The sequence below is a fragment of the Saccostrea cucullata genome, unplaced genomic scaffold (assembly GCF_032062105.1).
Source record: "Saccostrea cucullata isolate Sc308-1 unplaced genomic scaffold, CSIRO_AGI_Scuc_v1 ctg5371, whole genome shotgun sequence".
In the NCBI taxonomy this organism is placed as follows: domain Eukaryota; kingdom Metazoa; phylum Mollusca; class Bivalvia; order Ostreida; family Ostreidae; genus Saccostrea; species Saccostrea cuccullata.
The window spans coordinates 19,271-30,570 of record NW_026936259.1 but is presented as its reverse complement, the minus strand read 5'-3'; the positions used below and the strand labels follow the sequence as shown (position 1 = coordinate 30,570).

The following is an 11,300-nucleotide window of genomic DNA, read 5'->3' as shown; positions in this document are numbered from 1 at the left end:
TCATGTTTTAGTCTCAATATGTACGAGCGGAATGTATCCTAATTTTTTACCTTGACCCGTTCTTGAAAAGTTATCCCCCTTTGCTTTCAATCAATAAAATTCATTTTAAAAAATTCCATCTGGTGAAAAAATATATTTGAATCGTTTTTCTATTTTTAATAATTATATGCACCTTTCTACCATAGCATTTTATAAAAAAAATATTCATAGTATTTGAATTTTTATTTTAAAAAATGTGCTTGTTCCCATAGACCTCAATGCATTCTTGATTAATTAATTACTGCTTGTGTAATTATATTTTTGAAAATTTCATGGTAAATCCTTTTCTACTCTAAACTGCTTTGAATTGGATTCATAGTATTTTATATAATATAGGATGGATACTTAAGGTTAGAAAATCAGTATGAAAATTTTCAGTAACAGTTTGACTTAATGTTAATTGTATTTAAAGAACGTAGGAGATTATTAATTCTTAACTTTAATCTTTTGATGGTATGAACAATCAGTGTGAAAAACATAAGCCAGCATTTGACACAATAAGTATTTTATAACTATATCTTATTGATGCTATGAGCCTGTAACTATATTAAGTTATTCATTACGTGTTTCATATTATATTGTTAGACCATTATATACACACAGAATTGTCAACAGATTTTTCAATTATTTCCCAATCATTACAAGTCGCACATGGTGGGTGTGACCAGGGGATGCTTACTCCTCCATGGAAAATGATCCCAATACCGATGTTTTGGAATTCGTGTTTGCTCTGTGCCGATTTTTAATTTTCCAATGGACTTTTGAGCTTAAATACTGTTCTTTATCTGCATAAGTTTCATGCATATTTTAAAGAACCATGTACTCTAATAGGCTATGCCTGCTTCCCAATCCGTTTTTTTTTTTGCATTATTGCGTAATAAAATATATTCAAAACAAAAACAACGAAGTCATCGCTACTTCCTATTCTCCTTAGCTAGCTAGAAAAAACTTTATTTCAGCTGCACATACGTGCATGAATAAGATGTTAGCTCATAGAATAGTGTCTTTAAAGATAGATTATAGAAACATGACACAAGTGGGCAGAAGGGTTTCTTTATTTGAAATCCAATATGTGCTGCATACTTGCAGCTAACCTCATTTGCATGGTAAAATATTTGCTGTAAGCTTGTTGCACACTTGCCAGAAACACAAATGCTTTGTAAAAGGTTCACATGGTATGTTAAGCTTTGATGCAACAAGCCTGTAGCAAATGCTTTCAGAAAGGCAATATTTGGGTGAAGGGCATACATACATGCATGCAAGCTGATATTTGTTGAAGCTTTTCCATTCCAGAGAACCTTGTATAATATACTGGTTAAATATATGATATTGCTAAAATGCCTGTCCTGCTTCTGAAGACAGTTATGATGCATTTATTTTGTCCAGTGTAGTTTATTGTATCCAGCGTAGAAATTTCTTAATATGTTTAAATTCCAACATTTATGATTCCCAAAATTTTTTTGGTACATTTGACCAAGTTTAGATCTAAAATAGACATAAAAATATGATTTACTATTATTTAGATTTCTGATAAGGAAAAGATACTCATTTTAATTTATCAAAAGCCAGACGCTAGATTTTATCTCAAAAAACTAAAATGTTAATGAGAGTGATCTCCCATTTCAATATCAAATAGTTCTATAACTTTAATAAAATTCTCATTTCTATAATTAGGAATCAGTGCAAGGCTGGTTAACATATGATTATTCATAAATATATATGCAAGTGAAAATACATTGTCCAATAAAATATAAGAATCAATCAACTTTAAAATATCAGAGTGTAGACATTTTTAAACAGGTCACGCCAACTTTTAAAGTAACCGAATTAGTTAAAATCATCGCGCTTTAGAAAAAAAAACGGATGGCATCTATATTTCTAAAATGCAGTTAAACCCAAGATTTATAAACTACGATAATGACATACCGTATGCTATGAAATAGGCCTAGTTTTAGTTTTTGGTTCCTTGTTGTTGTCGGTAAGGCAGTTTGCAAATGACGTAATCCTGATTTCCTGTTTATTTTGAAACCGCTCTCTTTTCAAATCCAATTTAAGGCACTTAAATCTATTTTTCGTCACATTCTCGAAAGGATATACTTTGTTTTGGTACTGATATTTGGTAGGTCATCAGCTATATATAAGCTACTATTCTTTTTCTCGAGAAAACTAAAAATATCAAGATTTATAAGCGAGACAAAATTTTGCAAATGTTAGGAATCTCACTTGAAATTACAGCAAATATTAAATTTTTGTAACCAATCCTTCTTGCGTAAATAGGAAGAAAAAAAACCATAGGCGCTTCCTTGTAATTCTGTAATTGACGAAAGGTAAGTTTATGTTCTTATTCGTTTCACTCAAACGAACATAAAACATTTATGAAATAAACACAAACTCGTGAAATAGGATATGAAGCGCTCTGAAAGTGCAGTTTAATTATTTCGAAGATAAAGAAGATTAGAACTGACACGAATATCCTAAATGCCCAAATTTTTAGTAACTGAAAGTTTTTCATTTTGATTTTCTTTAACATAACCATCTTTAGAATTGTCTGACCTCCACCGCCCATGCTTTTTAAACAGTCTGTCGCTAACTCCTGCTGCGGCTGCGGAGGTAGCGCCACCTGATCTTAGACTATGGACACCAAATTTACACTTGTCTAAACCAATCTTTTCAAGTGAATTCAATATGATTTCTCTTGCTCTTGTATAAGAAATTGGACGATTATCCGATCTCAGTTTATAAGTTTGGGATTTTTTACAAAATGACAGAGATCTAAACAAGAACAGAGGAGAATGCATGTCAGCGTTTGACAATTTTAAGAACTTTTCCAACATATTTACAGGACAGGTATCACAAAATGTTCTAGCAATACAAACTTTATGACCAGTTTTATAAGCATCTGTTTTACTTTTAACAATGTTAATTTCTACACAATTAGTCTGTATACAGATATCTGAGTAACGAATGTTAACTATTTCTGAAAATCTCAAAATTCCTGCAAAACCTAATAAGCACATACACAATGTTCTTAAATTATATAAATTTCCATCCTCTCCAAATGTAGAAACCAGAGTTTTCAAATGTTCAGGCATTATAGGTTCTTTTTTAATCACTGGTTTTGATGTCTCTCTAACTGCCCCTTCCTTAACAGTTTTTACCAAAGCTGAGTCACAAGGATCTATATAACCTGCTAGGCTATGTGCCCAACTGATGGCATGTATAGCTGAATGTATTGTGCCAGACGATTTACATTGTTTTGCTAAATGGATAATATATAGTGCAACGTTGTTTTCCGAAGCAGGAAGTGATTGAATCCCAGGGTTAAAGCTGCTACACCACTTACAAAAGGTATTAAAAGCGTACCTGTACTGTTTTGCTGCATTTTCGGCCTTAGATGTTACACAATATCTGGGTAGTTCAGACGCAAGTTCCACTAGACGTTGATCCTGTAATCCAAAATTAATTCCCGTCCATCTGCCCACTTTAAATATATCTGAAAAATGTGTTTATTAAAGCAAAAAATTAGCATCTTCTTACTTTAACATATTATATGGTGTATCAGGACCTTCATCATCTGCAATACACCCTCTCTGATGTACCAGGACCACTTGTCATCTGCAATACATCATCTATACATTTGCCCAGCTCGGCAAAAATCTTTGTTTAAAGTGTACCAGGGCCTAAACCATCTGCAATACACCATCATAAACTACAAATTTGTAGCGTCTAAACATACCACAAGTATTCCAGAGCCAAAATATATAGAACCAAATATACAGTTCTTGTTCTGACCTTGACTGATTATCTCACTTGTATCTTTAAACAATAACACATCTTTAACATACGCCTTATAAGATAGTTCTAAATCGAATAACATTGGCCAAAAAACAGCTGAGGACCAGTTAGGTACAATCAAAATACCATAGGCTTTGCAATCTAATAAATGTTTTATAGTAGAAACTATCAAATGAATGGGAGGAACTAGCCAATTGTTTTCGCCCACCCAATTCTGTGTAAAACAATCTACAGCCTCTGATTCAGGATTCCAAAATTTTGAGTTGTATCTAGAAAGTTTACGATTGTTAAAGTTTGCGAATCTATCTACAGAGAAAGGACCAAACATAGAACTAATAAATTCAAAAAATTCATTAGTAACTTCCCAATCATCGTGATCAATAATTTTACTGAAAAAATCTGCCTTTTCATTTTCTGATCTCGGAACCCTTTGAACATCAAGGGAAATTTTATTTTCGGCACACATTTTGAAAATATTATATGCTAAAACTTGTAAGTGATGCTTCATGCTACCAGAGTGTACTATTTTCGCACAACTTTGATTATCTGTAAACCACTTTACTGTCATATTTTGTAGTTCTTTCTTAAAAGAAGCCAACGCCAATTCTATGGCCTTCAACTCTCTCCATGTAGAACTCATACTTTTCTCATGTTCTTTCCACATCAAATGGAACACCTTAGAATTAACTTCAACTGTATATGCACTTGATGCTGAATTACTTGCATCTGAATAAATGATTACGTTTTTTCTTTTAACAGAATGTAAAAATCTTGTACTGTCACAACGCATACATTCTACCCAAAATTTTAGTTCTTCAAACACTTGATCTTTATGCTTGAAAAATAGTTTTGAATCCCATGATTCTTTCAAAGCAATTTCCATAGAAGAAAACCTTGTCATAATATTGCAAATGTTACCCATTACTGGAGTCATAGAAATGATCTTCCCCACTACTCTTGCAAGTTCCCTCGCTGTTACATCGGGAAAATGAGTGATAGTTTTCTGTAGACAACAGATAGCATCATCGATTCGTCTATCCGGAACTGAAATAGAGAATAGATTTGAATTTCATGTTAAACCTAACCATTCAATGACTTGTGTTGGTATAAAATGTGATTTCTCAACATTGACCACCAGACCAACTTCTGACAACGTTTTCTGAATGAATTGAGAATCTAAAAGACATTGGTCCTCAGTAGAAGCGAACGCCAAACCATCATCTAAATATAATACAATCAAAATGCCATTTTTTCTCAAGTATTTCACGATGGGTCTTAAGCATTTAGTAAAAATGAATGGTGCTGACGATAGACCAAAAGGGAGAACCGTATAGCAGTAATACTTGTTTTCCCACTGGAATCCTAAATAAGTCTGATAATTCTCAGCTATATCTATGAGATGATACCCTGATTTCAGATTGAATTTAATACAGTAAAAACCCTTTTCAAAATAATCTATTGCCGTCTTCCAGTCTTCAAATTTTATTTTATCATACTTGACATATTTATTTAGCCTACTGAGATCAAGGATCAACCTCTTTCAGGCGCGTAGCTGCCTATACGCAAGTACGCAAGTGCGTACACATCATTTTCAAAAAAAAGAAAGAAAATAAAAGAAGAAGAAGAAAAGAAAAAGAAAAAAAAAAGATTTATTCGGAGAGAAAAAAAGGCACTATAATCCGTGTTTCAAATTATTTTGCGTCTTATTGTTTCGATTCAAATTTTATTCAGGATGTCTGTGCAATCAAATTCAAAGTCTTTTATAAATTCAAATTCCAAAAACTTATTCCAATATTATTGAGGAAGAGAAAATATAATTGAACCAAAATGTTCAACTGTAAATCCGTTGGACTACTATATAAGATTTTCAATTTCCGTTGAGGTAATAAATAAATGTAGTTAAACAAAAAATGGTAATATTTAAAATACGCTGAACAAAGTACAGAGTAAATAATAATAAAGATCATGTTTGAAAATCTTATTTTGCTGATGTTACCATTTTATAGAATTATTATTTAAGCATTCTCACCTTGTTTAAGCCATCAAGATATATAAGTAAACAAAAGACCCCCTATCCCCGTTTATATTTTGAAATATTTAAACTCCAATGATAACAGTATTGAAATTACTTCTCTGTTTATCTTGTCACGTTTGGAAACTTTTTCCCCCAAAATATATTTACCAATATATGCGTAAAATAATTTGATTTAATTATCGTTCTCTTTCTTAAGTACCCATGAAAGCATTAACTTAGCTAAGTATTTGCTCGAGAAAAGAGATGTAGCCCGATTTCTTTTGCGGGAAAATGACTGAAAAATTTCGTAAAATCCAGGAGCTTCCGGGGGCTTCGCCCCCTGGGCCCTCACCAGACCCCTGACCGTTTTCTGAGTACACATTATTTCCATGCTGGCTACGCGCTTGTCTTTTTGTTTTTGTTTTCGGCGACACTCAGTGGACTGCACACAAATGGCTGAAAAGGAACTTCTAAAATACGTTTGTTTTCCATCAAATCTGAAATCTCTGAAGTAACAAATTCAAAATTGTTAATAGCAGACTTGTTATTTTGAAAACACATAGAAGGAGGATTTGAAACGAAAGGAATTTCATATCCAGATTCAATAACTTTCAAAATAAAAGGATTTGTGCCAATTTCTTTCCATTTGCTATCATTTCTTTTCAAATTGTACTTTAACAATGACATTTGTTTTGAATTATTTTTCTGAAGACATTTCACCTAGCCAGCAAGAGTAGAATAGCTTGTATAACCTGTATACTTATCATTGACTTTGTGACTTGTTTTTGGGGCAGTTGGTTTTCCAGTGTCCAGTGGAAAAACAGTTGAAGCATACGTCGCTGGGCTGTGGTTGACGCCTTGTGAGTTTGCCACGAAAGGGCTGCTGCTGATATGTATATGGCTGAGATGTAGCAGTAGAAGAAGAACCAGAAGTAAGCTGGGCTGCCGAGCCTGCCGCTGCTGTCGCTGTAGAAGCTCTGTAGGAGCCATACGGGTGGAAACGCTTGTTCTGGGCTTGTCTTTGCTGCCTAAGGGCTCGGTTTTCAGCGCTTCTAATTTTCTTCTCATCGTCAGAGTTGTCGGCAATTTCTCTGGACTGATACTCATTTACTGTCTTCCACCCTGCAGGAGATGAATCGGCAATACGAATGTATTTCTGGCGCGTTTTCAGTTTTTTTCCGCAATTCGCCTATTATTGACACTGATTCACTGTCTTTATTTTCGAAAGCTCTTATCTCTAGTTTTTCTAGACCCTCAAGAATTTCAGCATTAAAATCGTACTGAGCGCGATTCCCTTCAGATTTAATCTTAAGAGTAGAGTTTTCTTTAAGTTTCTTAGCAATAGACTCCGACTGTTCTGCTTTAAGCTGACCTGAAAGGTTTTGAAATTGTGACTGCAAAACTCCTGTAACAAGCTTCACCACGTCCGAAATATCCAACGGAGGATTATTATTAGTCTCTAGCAAAATTTCGTCTCCAGAATCGCCCATAATCGACTGAATATGATGAATGAAGAAAAACGTGTAGACTGCACGAAATAGAGCCTTCGAATGGCTTTCCCTATACAAAATTTCTTTCATGGTCACTAATAGCCCGTGCTATGAATATTTATGTCACCTGACAAGGTGACCGTCCTAACAACCAATAGATGATGAGAATAAACAAACACAAACACGTGTTTGCGTAACATTAATAAATACGTATCTATCAGCTGTGTTTGACGGAGTAATGTGTGTAACGAAGAAATAGAGAAATGCTGGAAAACGCGAGAAAGCGGCTGAATGGTGCTGGATTAAAGCTTGCAAATATTTTATTTCAATAAATTAGAGTACCCGATGCTGATGAACAGCCCAGTATAACCTAGAAACTCTTAAAGTAAGTCAGTAAGAGGTCCCAGGCGAAATCCAATATCTGGCGGATAGTTGCAGGCCTTGTTGATTTTATAGTATAGAGGGAGTAGACCTATATATATACACTGTATCTTTCATGGGGAGCGCCTATGAAAGAAAGTTTGAGATCACGAATAAGCTTATTTTCAGTATTTCATTAAATATGCATATTTGAATAAAACTATTGCGGAAACCATGTAACTGTCGATAATATAGATATATAAAATGAAAATGTAGAATGCAGAATTATTCGTAGTTTTCTTTACAGATACTTGCAGGATACCATAGAATCACTTCGTGTACATAGAAAATAGCTATGAAATAATAATGAATAGTTAACGCAAATTTGTTGCAAATTAATAATAATAATAATAATATTACTTTATTTAATGAGGGTAACCCTATTAGTGCAATGCACTAGTCTTCCTCGGGGCCCTCTATACATGGATAGTACAATTATGTATACAATAGTACAATAATTAGAAAAATTACAAGTATATTACATACGTGAGTTACATTTGGAAAAAAAGGAAAAAGAAAGTATATACAATGTATTATCAAAACATAGAAACAAGTTACTAATTAGGAAATGTTGCGTCCATTGATGATAAATTTTTCTACATTTTTACGAAAAGATTGTACAGTTGGGGAAAAACATACATGTAGAGGTAATTTGTTCCATAAATGAACGCCTGAATATTGAAAAGAATTTTTAAACAGATTTGTTCGATACTTTGGTAGACTAAGGTCATAAATGGATTCAGAGCGTAAAATATAATTATTGGAGGAAATAAATTCGAACGAGTCTCTCAGATAATCAGGTGTCATATCATGAAGTGTTTTCTAAAGCAGTATGTATTTATGAAAATCTATTAATTCATATACAGTCAGCCAACCAAGTTTCACAAATAATGGTTGTGATGGAGCATCTGGTGCCACATCTAATATAATTTTTACTGCTCTTTTTTGTAATTTAAAAACTCTTTCTATGCCAGCACCTGGAGCATTGCCCCATATAGTTAAGCAATAATTTAAAGATGGCAGAATGTATGCATTATAAAAAAGTTTCCGTGTGTGTAATGGGAGAAATTTTTTAATTTTACGTAATGTAAATAGTTTATACGTCAAGGACTTGCAAACAGAATCAATATGACTATATAGCGCAGTGAATGGTCAATATGTACTCCCAGGAGTTTTTCTGATTCAACATTTTTGAGAACTTTGTCTGATACACACAAATCTAATTTTGAAGATGTTAACTTAGATTTTCTATGCTGAGTTCCCATAAGCATACATTTTGTCTTCTCAATATTCAACATCATTTGATTTCTAGATCACCAGTCTTCAATCTCACACAAATCAACATTTACGGCATTTTCAATTCAGTGAGAGGCAAAAAAAAAAAAAATTCATTTATTGTTTTTGCAATACTTAAAAATTCAACTCTATTTTAACTTTAATAATGATAGATTTATTGTACATGTATGTTGTTTAACGTCACTCTCGAGAATTTGCCTGTGGATGTATTCGGCACTCAGGGTCATTGAGCAGTGAGAGATCTTTTTCGTGCCAGCACCTACTGCGAAACGGGACCTCGGGTTAAACGGTCTCACAGTGGTATTAGAACCCGCGACGTAAGGATCAACTTTTTACTTCGCGAATCTAAAGCAGACGCTCTCTAACCACCCGCCACGCGGGCGACTTCATGATCATTGAAGGAATTTTATCAACAATTAACTTTAATAAATCGATGAATAAAATCAAATCGAACAAGATGTGTTTGTGAAACACTTATGCCCCCGTATGGCAGTTTATAGCAAGGTTAAAGTTTCTCAAATGCAAGTCAAGCTCCAAGGTCTAAAGGACAAAATAGTTTGTATCCAAAGGAATGTGTTGTAACTAGGAATACACCTGTGAAATATGAAAGCTCTACAGAAACTGTTTACGAGTTAGTGCCAAGATTATTTTTTAAAATGAGGCTCAAACTCTAACCTTATCCTCATCGTGCCCACTGGCACATAGGGCCCCCAATACTCTGCTTCTACCTGTCTCTGCTACCTGTCTCTGTCTTTGGCTGCTGCCCACGCTGACGCCCAGCTATTCCATCCCAGCTGTAGCCTTTCTTGCTCCGTGTCCTTCCCCAAGTTGTTTTTGTTCGGCCTATTTTTCTCTTTCCTTAATTCTGAATGCCATGTCAATGAGGTGGTACATATCCTGATGTTATTCATCCTCAATACATGACCAATCCAATTACTCTTTCTGGGAGTAATTTTTCACTTGCTCTAGCTGTTTTTGTTTTATGATGGAATTCTTCATTTGACATTTTCTCAGGCCATCTTACTCTCAGGATCTTTCTAAGCCATCTATTCTGGAAGGTGTCAATTTTCCTTTTGTCTTTCTCCGTTGTTTCACTTCCTTATATTAGAACCGAAAGAACCAAGCTGTTAACAGTGGCGGATTCAGGGGGGGGGGGGGGTTCGGGAAAACCCCCCCCGCTCATTGATTTTTTTTTTTTTACAAGTGTCATTTTATCATTTATTTGCATTGATAAGACTTTAATAAACATGAATCCTTTATTTGTACAACTGTGAAACATACATCAACTACGTAACAGGAAATCACTTTCCTCTTGAACGCACACATTACACAGGTAATCAACAGAGAGAGTGCCTCAGAAATCGGGTAGTCCGTGCATCTACTGAAATCACAAGATCACAGTGCAACAATGTAGTCAGGTACCAACAACAGAAAACTGCATAGTTACGGTGCTGCTTGGTAATATTCTTTTGCTGATGAAATGCATGTAATGTTTTTTAAACTATGAAATCAATAATTAAACTATTATTCAGTTTTTTTCACTGTTCTAAAAATTAAATTAATATAATTTTTTTTACAAAACCAGGTTGGCTTAGCAAACCCCTCTAGTTTTGACAGATTCTCCAGTTTATGTAATTTTTTCTTCAGTTTGAAATCTCATTAATTGTACACGTGTGTTTATATTCCAAATCATATTGACAGTATATACTCAAATAAGTTGAAAAGCAATATTTAGGGATTCTGAAAAGAATTCAATTTTTAAATTTTAAGTGTTTAAAAATTTTGCACATTAGTTATATATCTTGGAAGTCAGCTTGACATACGACTAAATTAATTGTAGGTGCATTTAAAGTAAAGACAACTTGAAGTCAACTGCTTGTATTCCTAAAATTGTCAGATTTAACATTTTTTTAAAGCAAAGTCTAAAGTCTTGTGTTAAAGTTAAATTAAATTGAAAACATTTTATTAAAAATTTGTGATGATCGGTCTTTAAAAAAGCTACCCCCTAAAATGCTGGAAAATGAACCATTTAGAACCATTTAAAACAAAACCCGAACCCCCACCTATGGGAGGGGGACACCCCCTCCCATGCCCTCCCCCTTTGGGCCTCAACCCCCCCCCCCCCCCCCCACGTGAACTTCTGGATCCGCCACTGGTTAAATAACTTTTGTTTGGATGGAAAATTTTGATAGCTCCAGATTTTTCTGAGCCTTCCAAATTGAGACTTTTCTCAGTCTGTTGGTAAT

At 34.1% G+C, this 11,300-nt stretch overlaps 1 protein-coding gene across 1 annotated transcript; it reads right to left on the bottom strand.

Annotated features, from left to right (window-relative positions):
• Nucleotides 1-2,513: 2,513 nt before the first annotated feature.
• On the bottom strand, nucleotides 2,514-7,102 carry LOC134245140 (uncharacterized). The gene is made up of 4 exons (XM_062727403.1): nucleotides 6,601-7,102; nucleotides 4,753-4,878; nucleotides 3,403-3,532; nucleotides 2,514-2,670 (listed from the first exon to the last, which is right to left on the bottom strand). Exons 1-4 carry the CDS (start codon nucleotides 6,953-6,955, stop codon nucleotides 2,514-2,516), a joined length of 768 nt encoding a protein of 255 aa, XP_062583387.1. The 5' UTR covers nucleotides 6,956-7,102.
• Between the last annotated feature and the right edge of the window lie 4,198 nt (nucleotides 7,103-11,300).